General features: G+C 42.2%; 1 protein-coding gene across 13 annotated transcripts in view; it reads right to left on the bottom strand.

The window, feature by feature from the left end:
* Positions 1-24,431, bottom strand: part of TJP1 (tight junction protein 1) — a 312,644-nt gene that overhangs the window by 246,341 nt on the left and 41,872 nt on the right. For 2 of the 13 annotated variants that reach the window (XM_075575848.1, XM_075575854.1), the window contains exon 1: positions 9,280-9,418. The exons of 10 other annotated variants lie outside the window; for them this stretch is intronic. In XM_075575848.1, coding sequence (XP_075431963.1) covers positions 9,280-9,374 — 95 coding nt within the window. In that variant the 5' untranslated portion in view covers positions 9,375-9,418. Of the gene's footprint in view, positions 1-9,279; positions 9,420-24,431 lie in introns of those variants that run through there. One more of the 13 variants, XM_075575847.1, reaches the window with a different exon arrangement.

Here is a 24,431-nt window from a genome sequence, read left to right as displayed (position 1 = left end):
ACGCACCATACACAGACACACGAACCATACAGACACACGCACCATACACAGACACACGCATCAGACACAGACACATGCACCATACACAGACGCACCATACACAGACACATGCACCATACACAGACGCACCATACACACACACACACGCACCATACACAGACACACGCACCATACACAGACGCACCATACACAGACACGCACCATACACAGACACGCATCATACACAGACACACGAACCATACAGACACACGAACCATACAGACACACGCACCATACACAGACACACGCATCATAAACAGATGCACCATACAGACACACGCACCATACATGGACACACGCATCATAAACATACGCACCATACACAGATGCACGCACCATACACAGACGCACGCACCGTACACAGACACATGGACCATACACAGACACACACACATACCATGTACCGACACCATACACAGACGCATGCACATACACAGACGCACGCACCATACACAGACGCACCATACACAGACACATGCACCATATACAGACGCACGCACCATACACAGACGCACCATAGACAGACGCACGCATCATACACAGACACACGCACCATACACAGACACACGCACCATACACAGACACACACACCATACACAGACACATGCACCATACACAGACACATGCACCATACACAGACACATGCACCATACACAGACGCACCATACACAGACGCACGCACCATACACAGACACATGCACCATACACAGACGCACCATACACACACACGCACCATACACAGACACACGCACCATACACAGACACACGCACCATACACAGACGCACCATACACAGACACGCACCATACACAGACACGCATCATACACAGACACACGCACCATACACAGACACACGCATCATACACAGACACACGCATCATACACAGACACACGAACCATACAGACACACGCACCATACACAGACACACGAACCATACACAGACGCACGAACCATACACAGACACACGCACCATACACAGACACACGCATCATACACAGACACATGCACCATACACAGACGTACCATACACACACACGCACCATACACAGACACACGCACCATACACAGACATACGCACCATACACAGACGCACCATACACAGACACGCACCATACACAGACACACGCACCATACACAGACACACGCATCATACACAGACACACGAACCATACAGACACACGAACCATACAGACACACGCACCATACACAGACACACGCATCATACACAGACGCACCATACACAGACGCACGCAAAATACACAGACGCACGCACCGTACACAGACACATGGACCGTACACAGACACACACACATACCATGTACCGACACCATACACAGACGCACGCACCGTACACAGACACATGCACCATACCCAGACGCACCATACACAGACACGCACCATACACAGACGCACCATACACAGACACACGCACCATACACAGACGCACCATACACAGACGCACCATACACAGACACGCACCATACACAGACACGCATCATACACAGACACACGCACCATACACAGACGCACCATACACAGACACACGCACCATACACAGACACACGCACCATACACAGACACACGCCCCATACACAGACACACCATACACAGACGCACGCCCCATACACAGACACACCATACACAGACACATGCACCATACACAGACGCACGCACCATACACAGATGCACCATACACAGACACATGCACCATACACAGACACATGCACCATACACAGATACCATACACAGACGCACGCACCATACACAGACGCACCATACACAGACACATGCACCATATACAGACGCACGCACCATACACAGACGCACCATACACAGACGCACGCATCATACACAGACACACGCACCATACACAGACACACACACCATACACAGACACACGCACCATACACAGACACACACACCATACACAGACACACGCATCATACACAGACACACGCACCATACACAGACACACACACCATACACAGACACACGCATCATACACAGACACACGCACCATACACAGACACACACACCATACACAGACACACGCATCATACACAGACACACGCACCATACACAGACACACACACCATACACAGCCGCACGCACCATACACAGACGCACCATACACAGACGCACGCACCATACACAGACGCACGCCCCATACACAGACACACCATACACAGACGCACGCACCATACACAGACGCACGCACCATACACAGACGCACGCCCCATACACAGACACACGCACCATACACAGACGCACCATACACAGACACATGCACCATACACAGACACATGCACCATACACAGACGCACCATACACAGACGCACGCATCATACACAGACACACGCACCATACACAGACACACACACCATACACAGACACACGCACCATACACAGACACACGCACCATATACAGACGCACGCACCATACACAGACACATGCACCATACACAGACGCACCATACACAGACGCACGCATCATACACAGACACACGCACCATACACAGACACACACACCATACACAGACACACGCACCATACACAGACACATGCACCATACACAGACGCACCATACACAGACGCACACACCATACACAGACGCACCATACACACACACGCACCATACACAGACGCACGCACCATACACAGACGCACCATACACACACACACCATACACAGACACACGCACCATACACAGACACACGCACCATACACAGACACGCATCATACACAGACACACGCACCATGCACAGACACACGCATCATACACAGACACACGAACCATACAGACACATGCACCATACACAGACACACGCATCATACACAGACACATGCACCATACACAGACACACGCACCATACACAGACACAAGCACCATACACAGACACAAGCACCATACAGAGACACACGCACCATACACAGACACTATACACAGACACGCACCATACACAGACACACGTACCATACACAGACACACGCACCATACACAGACAGCATACACAGACACACACACCATACACATACACACGCACCATACACAGACACACGCACCATACACAGACACACGCACCATACACAAACACCATACACACACACGCACCGTACACAGACACGCACCATACACAGACACACGCACCGTACACAGACACACGCACCATACACAGACACACGCACCATACACAGACACACGCACCATACACAGATACACGCACCATACACAGACACACGCACCATACACTGACATCATACACAGACACACACACCATACAAAGACACACGCACCATACACAGACACACGCACCATACACAGACAGCATACACAGACACACGCACCATACACAGACACACGCACCATACACAGACAGCATACACAGACACCATACACAGACACACGCACCATACACAGACACCACACACCATACACAGACACACGCACCATACACAGACACACGCACCATACACAGACACACGTACCATACACAGACACCATACACAGACACACGCACCATACACAGACAGCATACACAGGCACACACACCATACACAGACACACGCACCATACACAGACACACGCACCACACAGACAGCATACACAGACACACGCACCATACACAGACACCATACACAGACGCACGCACCGTACACAGACACACACACCATACACAGACACCATACACAGACACACGCACCGTACACAGACACACCATACACAGACACACGCACCGTACACAGACACACGCACCATACACAGACACACGCACCATACACAGACACTATACACAGACACGCACCATACACAGACACACGCACCACACACAGACAGCATGCACAGACACACACACCATACACAGACACACGCACCATACACAGACACACGCACCATACACAGACAGCATACACAGACACACGCACCATACACAGACACACGCACCATACACAGACACACGCACCATACACAGACACACACACCACACACAGACACCATACACAGACACCATACACAGACACCATACACAGACACGCACCATACACAGATGCACGCACCGTACACAGACACACGCACCATATACAGACACCATACACAGACACGCACCATACACAGATGCACGCACCGTACACAGACACACGCACCATACACAGATGCACGCACCGTACACAGACACACGCACCATACACAGACACACGCACCATACACAGACGCATGGACCATACACAGACACACGCACCATACACAGATGCACACACCATACACAGACACACGCACCATACACAGACACACGCACCATACACAGACGCATGGACCATACACAGACACACGCACCATACACAGACACACGCACCATACACAGACACACGCACCGTACACAGACACACGCACCATACACAAACGCACGCACCATACACAGACGCATGGACCATACACAGACACACGCACCATACACAGACGCACACACCATACACAGACGCACACACCATACACAAACGCACGCACCATACACAGACGCATGGACCATACACAGACACACGCACCATACACAGACACACGCACCATACACAGACGCACGCACCATACACAGACAGATGCACGCACCATACACAGACGTACGCACTATACACAGACACTATACACAGACGTACGCACCATACACTGACACTATACACAGACGCGCGCACCATACACAGACGCACACACCATACACAGATGCGTGCACCATACACAGACGCACACACCATTCACAGACGCACACACCATACACAGACACATGCACCATACACAGATGCACGCTCCATACGCAGACACACGCACCTATAGACATATGCACGCTCAATACAGACACATGCACCATACACACCATGCACAGACACATATACACAGATGAATGCACCATACACAGATACCTATACAAAGACGCATGCACACACTATAGGCATGCGCCATACACAGACGCACACACCAGATACTCTAAACAAACACACACACCATCCATACATAATATATATATACACACAGGCACATACCATCCATGCATCATATATACACACACACACACACACCATTACTAGCAGCACACTGCAGGCAGCCCAGGAAATGAGATGAGCTGCTGGGCTAAGCGGCGCCACCTGCTGGCCGGAATGCACAGTGCAGCGCACAGCTTTTCTCCTCTCCGCACTGGCCCACATCTTTCTAAAACTGACCGGCCCGAGGGGCAATTCTCCCTTTGCCCCCCGGGCCAGTCCGCACCTGCACACACTGTGATATCAACATAACAAGGCCCCTCTCACTGTAATTGTTGTGTTCTGTGCATCTACGTTTAATAGGCTCCTGTATTTGTTGATTTGAATACATCCTACTTTTATTTCAGGGCTAGGCCGACGTATATTGAATATAGAGTATACAAGGAATAGATTGCCCTGGCAAGGTGTGATATCCTTTTTTTTAAGCACTTGTTTCACTAAGGACACTCTGTGACAGCTGCAGAGAAGCAATGTTACGGCCGAGTCACATGGCAACGAATAACAAAATCACCGAGCAGCGACCAGTACTGCGTGCCGCAAACCTCCAGAGGCGGAGGAGGAGGGTCTTGTACCACTCTGATTTCCCCTTGATTTTTAACATGTGCCTGACAAAAAAAGAGCAGCAGTTCGTGTTTCTATTTTGCAGCCACAACGAAAGAATAAATTATATCATGACCGACCGGGGCCAATCAAAGTGATTCCACGTGTCTTCCTGGTATTCTGCTATATATTGTAATGAAAACATGGATTGGACACTATGCAAGTGTTAAGTATGCCTGAATCACCTTTGGCACTTTATCTGCCCTTACAGGTTGACATGTTTGGTATACTGGCATCTGAACCACAGATTTAGGTCCATATTGACTCAGCAGTGCTATTCAATAAGACAATTTATGGTGCCGGAAGACATTCCGTGTGAGATATATATATCTATATATATCTATATATATATATATATATATATATTATATACCATATGGTGGTTTTGAAGTGGCGCTGCTTTGTAAATATGAACTTTTTGCAGTAGTTCTAGGCTTGTAGTGGATGGTGGAGACTGCTCCATCCTTTAGACAAGAGACATTAACAATTCACATTAGCATTTGAAACATCTAAGATCCCTTTTAGCTGAGCTCCTGTGCTCCCCGCTCTGGGGACCCAGGAGTTGCAGAGATATTTCATTTGCCAGTAACTGAAAACAAAAGCCAAGGTTGCCACTGTGTCACTCAATAGGAAGATGCAAGATCATCTCCCGATCATCTGGTGACCTTCTACTGACCGCCAGAGTAAGGCTGACCCAGCACCATATTGTTTTGAAAATGATTATCTCAGCAACTGGGTGATCCCCTGAGCTTAAGGTACCATGGTTCAGGTCCAAGAGACCCCCTGATTCAAATAAGGTTAAAAAATGCACATGTAAAAATAAACAAAAAAGGGGGCTATGGATTGCTGCATTAAGAAATGTGGATATACAATATTGAAAACTTGACAATGGGAAATAACTAAAATGTGGTATATTAGACTGGCGCATGCAAATATGGTGAGCAACAAAGACATTACATTGTTACTGACTCGCTGCTATATTATCTTCCTCGACAAGAATGTGAGAACATATATTATTTTTTCTCTTACAGGTGGTCTTTTTGCAGTCACAATCATTGTCCCATGGAACTAACAATTAGGGAGCTAAAGTGACTTGCCCAAGGTTACAAGGGGTTGACACTGGGATTTGAACCAGGCTCAGTGACTCTGGATCGTTGTTGTTAGAGTCAGCGCCTTTATTCACTGAACCACTCATTCAGCCCAAAGCCATTGAACCAAGGGTATCTTAAAGAGAGGGGCAGCTATGCTCTTGGAAACCATTGGTGACCGAAGAGTAACACAAGAAATACATAAAGAGAGCCACAAATTACTACTTTCAAATGTTACAAAATATTACTCGTACTTCACATATATTGTATTTTTCTGCATACTGTAAATGAGGCAGCAGTTTAATTAACTTCAATTGTTGTTTATTAAAGTTGCAGTAACTATTATAATAATTATTATACCTTATTTATAAGGCCCCACAGAGCAGTACAAATGTGTAAATGTACTGTATAACAATAACACAATAATATTGAGATGTAAACACATACATAAGATAAGGAGATTGCTGAGTTTGCTGAGCTTTCATCATAAATTTGCTCTCCTTATTTTATACCTACTCTTTGGCTATACTGCTTTATTAATGCACAATCACAACAAAATTGGAATTTGACACCAATTAAATACTAACAGATCTTTTATGTAATTTATATCTATAAGTAGGAACAAGGCAAGTCTGCGCCGCTCACAATTTCCTTTTTTTTTTTAGCTTACTTGTGTCCCCCAAAGCTAATCTGTGCTCCCCAACCTTTGGGTATGCTCCAGTTCCCCTGTGGGGGTCAGGGCATTCTTCGGTGGCCAAAAGTTGTGACTTTCTAGTCAGGACTCCAAGGCCATATTGGTGTACAAATATCTCTGGAACCAGGGTGTCCCTGGAGGTCGGGACACTATGGACTAACTCTGGTTGACCTAAGCTGGCAAAAAAAAATGTTTTGGGGGTGGTATCACTGTTTTAAGCATGTCAGTTTGTAACTCTCTGAAAGGAAATAGACAAACCAGTGAAAACTTACATGTGATGTAAACACTTGAATACCTAGTGCCAGAGCCAGATACACCAATGTATCTACTTTAAGACATATCTCAACCCTTGTTGCTTTGCTCTGCACTTCAGGCCCCAACATCAATTGAATAGTTAAAGGTTGTTTAATGCTGTTTGCAATGACAGCAAGAATAAACCTGCTCTCAAAACCTCCAGTACAATAATATATAATTTTCATGTTACCTCACTGACAGGTATCACAACCCACAAAGCATTGCTTTGCTACTGTTTCCCAATGACTATTCATCTTTGGTATATTGTATGTATTTGTCAGAGACAAATGATTAAATAAATCACGATCAACTGTTCATATTACATTTGTTTTGATTTAGTACTGTGTGTAGGCTTCATGGAAACTGAAGGCCACCCCCGGAAGCAGTGCATCATTAAAATTCTCTTTCAAAATAAGGTCCTTCAAAACCATTAACACCATCAGCAGTCATCAGTAGTTAGGTTCACACTGTCATGGCTCTGGTACCCAAATTCATGCCTCCTCATTAAACAATTGATTGAGCTTATACGAACATGGCATATATGTTGGATACTGGCTTTTCCACCTCTTATGCTGATTCCTTTTTTTTAATGCAGTATCACAGAGTACTGCAAAAGAGGACACAGAATATAAAGGTGCTCATTCGGTCGGATTCATAAGCTGAAACAAAGATCATTACCAACAGGTGTATGCTGCTGTCAATCATCAGATCCATGCAATGTGCCCAATACCCATGCATATTTTTAAATACTGTGCATATACATTATGCATTGTGCCCACTACTTATACAAATCATACACACCTTGCATTATTCCCTATGCCCATGCATCATTCATAGTCATCAGACATACAGAATGCTCGACACTCATGCACTATACATATGCATCATACCAATGCATCATCCATAATAAAAATGCATCAGCCATATACAGAGACAGTGCATCATGGCCCATACACAATGCATACTACTGTGTACAATACACAGTGTTTTACATCTATTATGACCCATGCCACTGATTCATAGTGCTATGCTTATACATAGTGCCCCATACCCAAGCATCAGCCATAATACTATGCATTATACATCATGCACTATACTACACATATGTACCTAGTACATCATAAATTATTCTTAGAGTATATTCAAATGTACTGTACCATATTCAATGCACCCTGCATAATACCCATGTACCATATGTTATGCACCATACATAATACCCATAGACCATATGTAATGCATCATGCACAATAGCCATATACATACAGTAATACCCATTTACCTTTGTATTGCACCACAATACCCTTATACCACATGCATACAGTAATACCCATGTACAGTACCATCCCTAATGCACCATACACAATACTCATATCCCATATTTAATGCACCATGCATAATACACATGTACCATGTTCAATGCACCATGCATAATACACATGTACCATGTTCAATGCACCATACATCCTGTCATTTGCCTTATGCATACAGCCACTCTCCATCACATATAGGGGACTCCCCGTGCAGCTGCCCACTCACCACAGCCTCCTCTTGTAAGGTAGCACATTGCCCCTGTTAGAAGGAGTCACTCCAATCGCCATCTGCAGCACAGTCAGGTATTTCTGGTATTTCATTTTGCCTCCCCCCTTGCCTGTCCCCTCCGATGCCCCCCCTCAAACCTCTGCATGCGATCATGAAACTGGGATTCCCAGGCATCTGACCCCCGGTCCCCTCCCCTCTCCCTCTCCCCGGGCTGCGATGTCCTATCCCCTCAACAGAGAGCCATGTCTGAGCCGCACACAGAGATAACATTGACAGCTAGAGGTGGGAGCAGCGCCATCCTTCTTCCCTCTCCTCTCTCTCTCTTCTCCCCTCCCTCCTATCTGTCACTGGAGCCCAGACAATCCTATTAGAGCCTAGAATAGTGTCCCATTAATCCCCTCTCTGTTGGTTTAGGTCTAATAAGGTTGTGGCTCCAAACACCTAATGATCAGATTCAAATTAGCAAACCCCCTCTCCTCCCTCCCATTCCCCCCCCCCCCTGCCCCCCCATCACTACAAAGAACAAGGGAGGAGGCAGTGCTGATTATGGGCAATAAACAAATGAAGCAATTGCTAATATTCCCCAAATAGTCCACAGTGGCACAATACATTTGCTTAATATAGATTATTATTATTTTTTTTACATTTTGTATTGCTATTATTTATTTGAAGTCTGGAGGTTAGATGCACAGCACACAAATAAGGAAGACAATATTGTGTATGGGTCAGATGAAAGAAACAGGTTTAGGGTTTTATGGCAGGTGAGATGTGGCAAAGATTGCTGAGGCTGAGAAAATGTTTAACAAAAATTATGATGAACCCTTATTGCAGAATTTGAGATGTCTCAGCATCATGACCCCGGTGTATTAAGTGGTGCTAGGCTATAAAAACACCCTACAGCCCATTCAGGTGAGCAGGGAGAAATGTGCCTTATGGCATCTGAAAATAGGAGCCAGTATGTCATAGTGTGTTGGATTATTCTGCCATAACTCCTGTTTACTATAATCTAACCACATTTCGCAAGCAATATTTATACATTAATCATTCCATCATATATTGCTTAATACATAGATGCAAAATGTATTTCTTTGTTAATTACAAAAATACAGTTTTTTTTTTTAAATTACCTTAAATGGCCCCTTTTGATTTTGGATTTATTGCAGTGCACTCTAAAAAAAAATGAAAAATAATCTAAACATTCCAATTAGTATTTTGACTGCTACAATGTTGGAGTTACAAGCAACCTTCAGTACTGAACACTACAGTGAATTGTGTAGCATGCCACTGCAAGTTACTGTAAAGTAACCCAGGGGTGCTCAACTCCAGTCCTCAAGCCCCTCTCCCCCAACAGGTCAGGTTTTCAGGATCTCCCTGCTTCAGCACAGGTGGCTCAATCAGAGGCTCAGTCTTTGGGCTTGAGGACTGGAGTTGAGCACCCCTGAAGTAACCCATTACCAATCCTTCCAGCACAGCAAGTCTTAAGGGGGATGAGAGTTTGGGACCTTAGTATACTGTTAAGGTTAACCATTTAACTACCACCCATTCTAGATCCTTTGCTGTCTGGCCATTACCCAATCTATGGTCCGAGTTGATGTAAACTTCCCGGCTAATCAGCAGGAGACCTCACCCCCACAGAGAGTTTTTCTCATCTTGTGTCAATGTATCAAGGTACTTGGCTCCAATATTGCCATTGACGTTACTTTGAAATTTGATGTTGGCTCCAATTGTTGCCGTTAGCTTGCAATTTAATTTAATGCAATCATGTATTATCATAACTCATGTGCCCTGGACATACTTGAGACTTCCTGGCAAAACATTTGATAAATAAATGCATTTGGCAAGTGTCAGTATGAGGAACTAGTTACATGATGCACATATTGGAATTTGATGTAAAACTTTCTTTGCATTGAGGCAACATTATTTTTCCCATTAATTAGAGACAACATTTGAGTCAGTTGGTAGCCACAACCAGCTTCACAATGCAATGTCAGCAACAATCCTTACGAGAAAGAGCTATCAATCTGTCAATCCTTTCGGTGTCCGAGATCCAAAAGGTTGAAACAGCTGTCTGTGAGTTGGTTTACTGGTCATACACTTCTTTAACCTTTCAAAGCTGTGTAATATGGCAAGCATATGCTTATAGGAGTCCAAGTTAAAGTGGGTAAGGAGCAAAAAGTGACACACTGCGAATCCTCATGTCCATGTCATTACCCAGAACCCTCAGATATGTGAAGTGTTCTTCACCATTACAGTCGGTTATGAAAGCATGATATCTCCCTAACTGAAAATCTGCATTACATTTTTTAACAAGCTTCTAACATGTGGTGGAAACATTGCGTCCAGTGTATAAATACAGTTTGCTTTTCTCCTGCTTCTATTAGCAAGCACTATGGCAAGTCTTCATCTGGAGTACTGCAATAGGAGGATTTCGGGGCAGATACACTTTTTGCATATATATATATATATATATATATATATATATATATTACCATTAGAATATTTTTTTTCTGACCAACTTCACTTAAGAACAGAGAAATATTTGTGAAAGTCTGCGAACTTGGTAGGGTTTGCAATTTGTTCGTGAAAATTGCAGCGTGATATGAGCCTGATCTGCAAGGTCACGTAAACATGTGGTGTAGCTTCTTTTTTTTTTTTTTAAATCATTAAAATGTGCACCTGTATCTCATTAATAGAAACCCCTGCAAATGTTTAGCAAATTTGCATGCAAAAATACACAAAATTTGCAACAATATTCACAAACCACAGCACGATCAGTTTGCTTATTTCTACTTAAGAATATTGTGTCAAATCATATGTAAGCGTCCGGCATGACTTTTTCAAAGAAATGCATCTTATTTAAAGCAAATAAAAATATCACTTGTGAGCGCGTTCACATGTCTCAGACAGGTCTGCAACCCTGCCTTTCCCCATTATCTTTTAGCATACAGCGCTTCCACTGCAGCCATGGATTCTGGGTAATGACATGCAAATGAGCACACAGTGTCACCTTCTGCTTCTTGTCAATTTTAAGATTGACCCCTTTATTATATGCCTTTTCAGCAGAGGATGGGCTAAAGAAGTGCTGAGCCAGTAAACCTACTCACAGACAGCTATTCCAACCTTTTGGGTCTCATCAGTGTGAGGCTGGTTATACTGGCTTTGCAATGTGAAGTTGGAATAGGTTTCAACCACACGTTATACAAGTTATGTTGTGTAAAAAAAGTGACAAAACCCTCCACTGTCATATTAAAATTTACAAATCTTGAAGTTCCCCTTGACGTTTATCTACAGGTTTGATTCATTGATTTTTACACTACGCAGTAGGGTAAAGGTACTGTATTATGCATTTATTAATTATACATGTAATTGTACTGCACCTCTCAAAGGCAAAGCTCTTCATAGATATTCCTTAGAGGGTTTCATGCAGCCAATGCTGGTGGAATCTTGGCCAGTAGTAGCATTATAATCATATTATTTGTTCCCATTTGCAGGTGGGTAAACTGAGACACAAGACGATAAAGTGATTGGCTTAAGATCATAAGAACATAAGTAGCTGGAAATTAACCCACAAGCTTGGAGGTGCTTGTTCCTTTGCTGTAACTCTGATTGTAAATGTTCTAGTGGAGTGTAAAGATGGCACAGAAATTGGGTAAGTCTTGTCACTTTAATACATGGTATCTATTTCTAAAAATCTACAGTATATTTTTCAGGTGCTTTGAAAATATTGTTTTATTCTTTTATGGCCATTGTGAATGAGAGTGTTTTTCTAGCTTGCTGATAAAAACACAAGATTTGTTGAAATTCTTCCAATCTGATCCTGTGCTAATAGATATTGGTTGATCCAGGTAGAAGACAAAAGTAGAGCACAGCCAAACAGGAGCAAGGAGAGGATCAAGTAATGCAAAAATTGTTTAATGGAGTATGCAAAGCATGGAGGGTACCTCCAATGCGTTTCCAACAAGTTCTTTGTCAAGAACTCCTTGACAAAGAACTTGTTGTTCGAAACGCGTTGGAGGTACCCTCCATGCTTTGCATACTCCATTAAAAAAAATTTGCATTACTGGATCCTCTCCTTGCTCCTGTTTGGCTGTTCTCCACTTTTCTCTTCTACCTGAATTACTCATCAGCAGCAGCACGTCTATCCAGACCAAGGAGGTGACTGGGAGTACCATATTTTCATGCTAAGTGGACATTCCCAATGAAACTGAGAGTGGGTGGTTATTCCACTTACCCCCTGGTTTTCAGGTATTATTTGTCATATACATTGCCTTATGGATATACTCACTCAGTGCTGAATATTGATTCACCTTGACTATGGTTCCGGATTTAATCTATTATTACCAGCCTTGTACTAGAGCACTCTTACCACGTTTCTCATAGATATTGGTTGAAACTGTTTGTAGCTTAACCCTGGTCAATGCAACATGGGAATAACCATAGCTTTATGTCCATAGTTAGTCAAAAGTGTGCAGCTACCCTGTTACAAAAGCAGTATGTATTGTAAAATCCATATTTCCTATTGTACTTTTCACTGTTTGGCTTCAGTTTAGGAAGCCAACAGACAAAACTTTGTTTATGAAGTAACTATTTAAAGTGGTGGGAAATATTTAATATAGCTCAGAGCTTTGAGTTTATTGCATCTTCAAAAAAGTAAGATAACAATATTCAGATGCACAAACTCTGCTAAATCAGGGCTCATATCGTGACGTTTACCTAAAATAGGAATGGAGATTATTTCCCCTGAAATTAACGTGTATCCTCAAAGTTTATTATAAACAAAGACAATATCTTAAATACATCTCATTGACATAGAGTAAGCTTAAACATTGCGGGCCTAGTGCATGGTGTGTGTGTGCGCGGGGCCTCTTAATGCCCCTGGAGATGGCATATGCTCCTCCTACTACGTGAAGATGTGTCGCCTTGACGATGCGATGTCACGTGATGCACGGGCCTCATGTCTGCTCTTGCTTCACATTAAGTTTCTTCATCAAGTCGATGCATCGTCACGTGGTAACAGGAAGAGATGCCGGCAGTTGTATGTATGTCTTTATTTATATAGCGCCATTAATGTACATAGCGCTTCACAGTAATAATTCACATGACAATCATATAAATAAGAAATAATACAAATGACAGATCATGAGAATAAGTGCTCCAGGCAAAAATGTAACTTTGTGGAAGATGAGTCCCTGCTCCAAAGAGCGTACAGTCTAATTGGTAGGTAGGAAGAACGTACAGAGACAGTAGGAGGGCATTCTGGTAAGTGCGTCTGCAGGGGGCCAAGCTTTATGTATCATGTGTATAGTATTAGCCACAGTGCTACTCATATGCTTCTTTATGCAAATGTGTCTTAAAGGTGGATAGAGAGGGTGCTAGTCGGGTACTGAGGGGAAGGGCATTCTAGAGATGTGGGGTAGTCAGTGAGAAAGGTTTAATGCATGAGACAGCTTTAGATACAAAGTGGGTAGAGAGAAGACATCCTTGAGCAGAACGCAAGAGTCAGGATGGTGTATAGCAAAAAATTAGGGCTTAGATGGGCAGAAGAGTGTAAAACAGTTACAGAGGCCCCGATCTCTCCCCCGGACCAACTCCAGTAATCACACTATAACATTTAAACTAAGATTACTAAAGTTGGGCCGAGGAAGAGCGCAGGGCCACTGTAAGGTCAGGAGAGGTGCATTTGCAATGAGGACACCGCCATCATGCCGGCCGCTTAATGGCACATTATTTTAGACTAACGTTACGTTAACTTCCAATGACATGACAACGCCAGCCTTGGCGTTACTCCTATCCACACTCTGAAATAGGGCTATAGCTAATGTTGAGAAAGAGAGGAGAAAAGAATGACTAACCCCAGGAAATAATTCCATGATAAAATGATGCCTAACTCTGGTGTTACACCCATCTGGACCATGCAAAAAGCACTATTACAGGGTCTAGATGTGAGTAATGCCACATTTAGATATGACATTACTAATTCAACATTAAGTCCCCTTATTAACCATCATGAACTTTTGTGAGCACACATTTCATCACTAATATCCTTTATAGTTAATGCAATGCTGTTTACGGGAGAAAACTGGATTAATGTTATGTTATTGTGAAAACACCCTATTAGTTCTAACATGGTGTTAAGTTAGATAAACATTACATTAACCACTTAGAGTGTAATTCTATATCCACCAAAGTGGTAGTTCGGGATGTTTTCGGACATTGAAGTCAATGGTGTTTTTGGACGAAAATGGCTCTAACAGCCACTTCGATGGATATAGAATAAGAACCTTAATGGAGCTTTATGGATCAAGGACAATGAGTAAGGAGGTGGTAGCCCTAAACCCTGCAAAATATTGAAGCGAACATAACAATGACACATGACACATCAACAGATAGTTTGAGGCTTTGTGCATCGATAATGAACTCCATGAACATTTCACCTCGAAAAGTAAATATCCAATAAAGCAGAATCATTTATCACTGCTTATTTAAAAGAAAGATAATCTATAAAGTATTGAATGAAACAACAAATGACAGCGCGACCAGAAATAATTCTACAGCAATTTAACAATTTGCCTGCTAGAAGATATACAACACACAACACACAATTAGTAGAAAAAAATCACCCTAGCGCATAGAAATCTAACAATTAATGAAACCTTAGGTTTTTGATGCAAGTGGTACCGAGATTCCTAGATATAATGAAATATGCAGTTTAAATCATAAAAACGTAATAAAAAATAAAACAGTTATACAAATAATAATGAAAAATACCAAACTTTTATTTCAGTATACCAAAAGCTTGAACAAAAACCCCTAAATACCAACAACAAACAATGAAACATACATACCTATAAAAGTAATCAATTGTATAAGGACTAATAGGTTAATGAAATGTATTAGCATTTGAGGAATATATTCCCAAGAAAAGTCCTTGCTGCAATTGGATTTTCTTTATTTATATGGCACTATGGCCCGAATTAAAAAACGGTTATAGAGAATAAAATGTCTATCTCCACTCTACGTCTCAAAAGTTTTTTTGTACGCCCTCTTCCCTGATTGCAGGGGAATAAGCGGTCACAGTGCAATCTGGTTTGAATTTTCACCTTATTAAGATATCATTACAACAATGTGGAGTGATATGTTGTTTCCAGTTAGATGTATGTATATGATAACTCTCTTAAAAAATAGAAGTAATTAGGATATTTGTTGCTTTCCGACAGCCTCCGATGTGGTATCTGTAAATTTGCCGGCAAGTGTTGGTGCAGTCTTACCCCAGATCTCTGCTACACGGACCAAAGTTGATCCATGGTCCTCGCATCCACCCGATACAGTACTAATGCCTTCACTGATGTTGTCCGCAGCCTTACACAGCAAGGTCAGGTCTTGTTGGTTCCTCAAGCGGACCCGTCCGGGGAAATTCTCCTTCCCCTCTGCACTTTGGTCTCAGCTGCTGCACTCCTCGTGCTTGCCCGGTGCCAGATTGGTGTCCTATTCAGCTCCCAGCTTCACTTGCAGGATTTACCGGCTTCGAGCACTGGCCCGATCACTGGTCTCCCCGGCAATGCTGTTAGGGGAAGGAAACTTCCTTCCTTGCTGTTAGTCCTAGCACCAGAAATCAGACACATCTATGCAGGTAAATTACGAGTCCTCACAAGGTTTCAGGTGTCTCACTTAATCACCCTACGCGTTTCACCAATCACTTGGCTTCATCAGGGGTTCAGATTTCAACTGCATACAACACCCTTTTATAATGATCACAAGTGTAATTGCCAAAATTCGTATGGCATTAATTGCACATGTTCTAGTTAGTTGAGATCCCCTTATTTTCACCTAGGGTGCAGAAATTTTCAAAATTAAATTGTGGCACGTCTAACCACCATATGACCGTAGATACTATACATTAGCGCCCACAATCTTTTTCCTTTAACACAACACTCAATATATCGCCTGTCTTGATGATCTGTTTAATTACATTGGACATGGATATAAGCCAGGACTCTTCAACCAGTTCTTCATTTAGGATTAAAAGAGCCACAAGCTTATTGTAATGTTAATTTTAGATATATTTAAAGACAATATGTCACCATTTGGAAACATCTGTATCATAAATATTTACATTACCTTGCAGCAGCAGTCCAAGCTTCCATTTTGTAAATGTTTTTCTGTATTTATTCCCTTTAATATGTGCATCTATGCAATCCACACAATTTTAAGTAATTAGCTAAGTTGCCGATCGATCCGTGTTTCTATGATCAATCGGCAAAGATTCGGCTTGGGGGGTTCACTAAATGGATGTCAGTGTCAAAGATGCAAAGTTCTGTGGGGAATATCATGTGACCAGACAGTCACTAGATACAATTGGTGCACTGCTAGAGAGAGGGCAGGTCTCAAAAAGGGGTGTGTCTGAGCCTTTTTAGAAGCGGAAGGGGATATGACTTTATAAATGGTTGCTGTAGAAACAAAAAATGCGTGTTACATTATAATACATTACAAATGTAATTCAGATTTGTTTTTAAAAAATAATGCTACAAGTATTTTCTCATAGTACAGAACTGATTTATTAAAACAACACACACACACACACACACACACACACACACACACACACACACACACACACACACACACACACACACACACACACACACACACACACACACACACACACACACACACACACACATATACATAGTGTATTGCTTAGTCTGCAGCTTTAAAGTACAAGTGAGTTTTGGTGTTAAAAACTGCACTTAGCTGCCAAAGCAAATAGTATGAAATTAGCAGGAGCCTACGAGACTAAGTGCCATTTCAAGGCCCTTCATGGTGAGCCACATTTGCCCATATGGCCACGAGTTGAAAAGCCCTGTTATAAGCCACAAGTATATATATCTTATTGGAGGAATTTGTTTAGGAGATTTTTTTCTGTTTCCCGTTACTTTAAAAAGTTATTAGGCAATACACCATGTGCTAGTTCATGGAATAACAATGGTGATATATATAAAAAAAAATCTCATAAACAAATTTCTCCACTTTTCAGGAAATATTACCTCTTCGCTCATATATTTTACATTCACTTCAAACAACTTCAACTTCCAACAGATTGATGACAATGTAAAACGTGTTAATCTATGAGATCCATACAATTCATTACATGTGGCTAAATACTGAGTAGAAGGACTCTGTTTTACCCATTTTCTCTCCATATTGAGAGAGGGTATATGGGGGAGAGGGAGAGATACTGCAACACATGTATCAATATAAAGATCTGAGTAGGGTCATTGATAAATACAACAAGATTAATCAGTCACTCATTTTTATAAGTGAAATCCTTTATATTCTATTTAGTTCCCCCTCCCCCCTTATTTTTAAAGGGCATCACTCCACATTCCAACTGCTGCTCCTCCTGCTCCATCCTCCCCTGAATCTATGTGGGATAACGTCCCTTTAAGAAACGAATCCCTGGTACCTGAGATAAACCAATATTACCGAACAGAATCAGATAAAGCAAAGGATTCTGGGAGAGGAAATGGCAACTATAGGCCTAGATCCACTAAGCAACATTGAGGGGCTGATTCTATATGTGCCAAAGCAGCCAAAGTTCCCCATTGATTTCATCGGGTAATTTTGGCTGAAAACAGCCCAAACAGTCACTTCAGCACATATAAATTCAGCCCCTAAATCTAAACAAATAGCGTGACTTTACCTAAAACAGGAAAGGCTATTATTTTATATATAACGTCTTATTCACTAAATTAATTATATACAAAAGCAATGGCCATACTAGAGCTCACTTGCACGGGTTTAACATCACGTTATTTCAGAATAATGTTTTGTAATCTTCAAATAACGTGACGTTATTTAAGTCTTGGTGTTCCTTCCATCCAGACCCCAAAATAGGTCTTTTGGAGGGAGAAAGAAAGAGAGAGAGTGGTCATTTGAATATATTTTACTTATTTAAACGAGTATATTTTCCAGGTATGATACGTATGTTAACAGGAAGCTCCAATGTGAGAGATAAATCAGGGCACTTTGTATTATTTAAAGAAAGGTACATTTATTCTGCCATAAAACACAACAATTTGGCCTATTGGCCCTTTTCAAGTAAAGTAGCATAGAAAAACAATACAATAGTGTCCCTTTTATAGTCTCACAAAATTAAGAAAATCCCAGCTGTGGTCAATCCTCCGTCATCATCCCATATCCTCGTTGTTTCCATGCATCCCACGGAGTCTCATCTGACATCATTGTGGGCGTATTCTACATCCTAGATAATGCATTGTGTGGGTGGGTCCAGCTGTGTCTCCTCCTTTTTCTGACGTCACCACGTCTGCTTCATCCAATCCTGGAAATCTCTTCCGCGGCTTCTGGCTTCAAAAGAACCCTCCTTTGTTCCTACCACCAGACCGAATGCTTTTGACCTAGAGCAGTGGTTCCCAACCCCAGTCCTCAAGGGCCAGTAACGGTGCAGGTTTTAAGGATGACCCGGCTTGAGCACAGGTGGGTCAGTCACAATGATTGGGCCACCTCAGCTAATGAGAGGATTGCCTTAAAACCTGCACAGTTAGTGGTCGTTGAGGACTGTAGTTGGGAACCACTGACCTAGAGGTTGAACTATTCAAACTAGAACGTAACATTAACCTGAAATCATTTTTTTTCAACAGATCTCAAGGTGTACAGGACCAGCAGAGACATCATCAGGAGTCACAGGGACAACCCAATATTACCACGGTATGTAAATTAAAATCTGAATTCATAGCATTGTTTAAGAATCTGGCTGTAAGTGTCTTCATGAGATTGGTTAAAAATTATGTCACTAAGTACTTTAAGAAAAAGCGGTACAAACATTACAACCTAACTTTGAAAAAAAAAAGATTCCATTAAAAAAACCTGTCAAATAACAAAGAGATTATTTTGAAAAAAAAGCTGATGAAGGGGGAAACGGTGGTACTTCCAAACTACACACAGTATAAAATGGAAGCACTTAGACATGTGGAAAATAAAGACTGTTATACCAGACTTACTTATGATCCTACATTAGGATACCAGAAAGAGGTGAGGGGTATTATTCAACTGGGATTGAATAATTGTTGGATTAAAGAAGCAGAGGCTGAATTCTTAAATATGAAAAATTCATGAAGCCCTGTATTCTATTTGTTGCCAAAAATACATAAAACTCTCCAGAATCCAATTATTTCAGCAACAAATTCCATGAATCAACCCTTGGCGGTCTATGTCGATACCTTTTTGCAACCTCTGTAATCAAAGGAAAATCGGATATTGAAGACACCTTTGATTTCCTTAGAAAAGTCAAAGCGACACCAATAGAGGGGGAAAATAATGGATGTCACTAATTTATATACGATAATTCCACATGATGAGGGACTTGACGTAATAAAACATAGACTGATTGAAACACACAAAGGGAGTCCCCCAGTAGACTACATACAGTAATGTTATTACTTCATTTTGTTCTGTACAAAAATTTCTTCAAGATTGAGAATACATTCTACTTGCAAACCACGGGAAAGGCAAAGGGGAGCAATGTGGCCCCTTCATATGCCAACCTCTATATGGCTGATTGAGAATAAATATCTCTATGACAAAACTTACTATCAGAAAATGAAATTCTGCTGTAGGTATATAGACGATATCTTCTTTATTTGGGAAGAAACTTCTAACGAATTAAAATAATTTTTTGATTAATTGGATAACCTTATAACACCAGTAAGTTTCACCAAAAGCTGGAGTGAAAAACATATCTCTTTCTTAGATGTGTTATTCACATCTGAAGAGGGAAATTACATAGCGATTTATATCGCAAAACCACACTTTGCCACAAGTTTTCACCCTGAAACATTGAAGGAAATGCTGCTCTCAGAAAATCAGGGCATCACACATTGTAAAAAGACCTTTACAACACTTTAAGGTATAGTAATACTTGATCCTATTCTAGGCTAAAATAGCAATGGTCAAGTATTACTATGCCTTAAAGTGTGGTGCTTAGTAGGAACCTTTAGCCATTGACAGTATACAGTGGTCTGTGAGCTGCATAAAATATGTCACGCAATTACATTGTTCCTTAGGGTTCCTTAGTCACCTGGCCTCACTAGTCTTGACCCATTCACCTACCTTGTCACTCATCACTTGTTTGTTTATTGCACGTGTCACTTAGTTTATAGTTTTTCTCACTTACACGATTATATGAGCCCAGACTTCTGCACTACCAGTGACTATATCTGCAGCTATCCTCTGTCTCGTGTGTGTCTAACACAGTCACAGCTACTATTTAATTCTTTTTTTAAGTATATTAGTTCTCTCCTTGATGATATTTTATTTTACTAATAAAGTATTTTTATTCTTCATTATTCTGTGAGGTTGAGTGCATCACTGGGGGATTCTCTTGTAAATATATCGACTGTAACCAGTTCCCTGATAGCACCCCTCCAGTACCAGTAATTATTACTATTAGCCGAGCAGGCACCCTCTGTACTATGGCAACTATCAGAAAAATAATGAACAGGAAGGGTGTTCCTGGAAGGATAGCCAGGGAGAAATGACTGCTCTCTAAAAATAACACTGCTGCCCGTCTGAAGTTCGCCAAAGAACACATAGATGATCCACAAGACGAATGGAACAATGTTCTCTGGAAAGATGAGTCAAAGGTAGAACCTTTTGGCCTCAATAAGAAACGTTATCTTTGGCAAAAACCAAAGCATGCATTCAAGCAGAAGAATGTCATCCCAACCATCAAACATGGTGGTGGGAGTGTGATGGTTTGGGGCTGCTTTGCTGCTTCAAGACCTGGACAGCATTCCATCATTGACACAACCATGAATTCTGCATTGTTCAGTAATAGTGCTCTAAAAACCTTAGATGTTGGACATGTAATAATGCATTGGTTTCTTGATTGAAGAACGGTAATAGGCTGGGTTAAGGTGTATAAATGAGTAAGTGAGGTATATATGGGTGAGCGTATATGTCTGTGACCTGAATAAAATGTCCTGGTGAGTGTGGGTAATGGAGATATATGAGCCCCACCCCCTCACTGCCAATGTGGACTGGGTCTGACAAACGACTGAAAACACCGATAAAGATACCTCAAAGTACCAATTAAAGTACCAACTCACGTGACCATGCCCATAATGCCTTCCAAGATGCGTGCTTCTGCAGGTTGAGTAAAGGTCAGGTAGCCACGAATGCAGGGATGCAGCGCACAGCAAAGGAACAGGATTCCACGGGACTGCAGCGGTATAGTAAAAAAGATCCTTTATTATAACATCATGGTGCAGACAGGACTGGGTGCAGAAAAAACCTCCGTCTCTTACGCATTTCACGCCTGTGTGGCGCTTCGTCAGAGAGTACAGGTAGGTGTGCCATATTCGCCCTCTTATAGTGATGCCAATTTGCTGAATTTGCAAACAGCCGTGGTGATCGAAAACCGGAAGTGACGCGGCCTTCTCACTAACCGGAAGTGACGTTGCGCAATGCGCGAGTCAGTGTTGTTTACACTCTGTCTCGGTAGTGATGCATATGTGATCTCACCAATGGAGATAAGCAATGGGGAAACCATTGCGCAACGTCACTTTTGGTTAGTGAGAAGGCCGCGTCACTTCCGGTTTTCGATCACCACGGCTGTTTGCAAATTCAGCAAATTGGCATCACTATAAGAGGGCGAATATGGCACACCTACCTGTACTCTCTGACGAAGCGCCACACAGGCGTGAAACGCGTAAGAGACGGAGGTTTTTTCTGCACCCAGTCCTGTCTGCACCATGATGTTATAATAAAGGATCTTTTTTACTATACCGCTGCTGTCCCGTAGAATCCTGTTCCTTTGCTGTGCGCTGCATCCCTGCATTCGTGGCTACCTGACATGAATTCTGCATTGTAGCAGAAGATTCTAGAGGAGAATGTCAGGCCATCCGTCTGTGAGCTGAAGCTGAAATGAAAGTGGATCATGCAGCAAGACAATGATCCTAAACATACAAGCAGATCTATAAAAGAATGGCTGCAAAAGAAGAAATTCTGCGTTTTAGAATGGCCTAGTCAAAGTCCGGACCTAAACTCCATCCAAATGTTGCGCCAGGACATGAAGCGAGCTGTCGTGCAAGAAAGCCCTCAAATTTCACAATGAGTTAAAGTAGCTCTGTAAGGAGGAAGGAGCTCAAATTCCTCAAAGCCGATGTTTGAGACTGACCAGCAGTTAAAGGAAACACTTAGTTGAAGTCATTGCTGCTCAAGGGTTACTGAATCTAAAGGTTCAAATATTTTTTCCCACATGAATATTGAACGTTGAATCATTAGTGGATAAATACATTTTGAAAAAGTATCATGTTTTTGTGTCATTTGTTTGAACAGGTTATCTATCTGTTCTGTCCCAGGCTCACTATGTCTTAATGAGTATAAACAGGCAGCTAAACTCATCTAATTTTCAAGCAAACAGAGTCTTTCTTGAGTTTCTGGAAGCTTAATTGAAGGGGTTGAAGAGAAAACAAAAGGGAACTTGGGGGTAGCAGAATATGGGGAAGGTATAAAGACAAAGCTATCTCAGGGGAGAGCAGTGAGGGATGAACCACTCACAATGGCTGCTGTCTTGAAAAGGAAGGGACTACATCAAGACAAGTAGGAAATAGGGCAGGGAGAAGCTAAAAGTAAAGGGTTCCCTGGATTATACCAAATCAGAGGCCAGAAGAAGGGGTTGCTAGGCAACAAGCTGAGAACAGGTGGGACTAACACAGTAACAAAAACTAGGGCTAAGGGAACTGCAGCCATAGGCAAAGAAAACCCATACAGGGGCAGAACATTATGTATTATTAGGACTAAGATTAAAATCTAATACCATTTTAGTTTTGAAATATGGGAAATTTCTAAGGGGTTCACAAACTTGTTCTCGCTACTGTCACTACATGCAGAAGTTTCAGGCGTCATTGTTCCCCTGAAAACACCATATGTACCGTTATAGTCCAGAAAATCACAGCAATTCCTTAGGATTCAATGGCAGTGCTGGTGCAGAATATCCCAACATATCCCCCATAACGCACCAAAGGGGACAATGATGCCTGCTATAGATGAATAGAGAAAAGAGAAACAAGGGCAGACCTCTCATGGTGTAGTATATAAAAGTAAAAATGTATAGGTAAAGGTAAAAGATG

This window comes from Ascaphus truei, chromosome 18 (assembly GCF_040206685.1).
Source record: "Ascaphus truei isolate aAscTru1 chromosome 18, aAscTru1.hap1, whole genome shotgun sequence".
NCBI lineage: Eukaryota > Metazoa > Chordata > Amphibia > Anura > Ascaphidae > Ascaphus > Ascaphus truei.
This window is presented reverse-complemented; position numbering and strand designations above follow the sequence as displayed.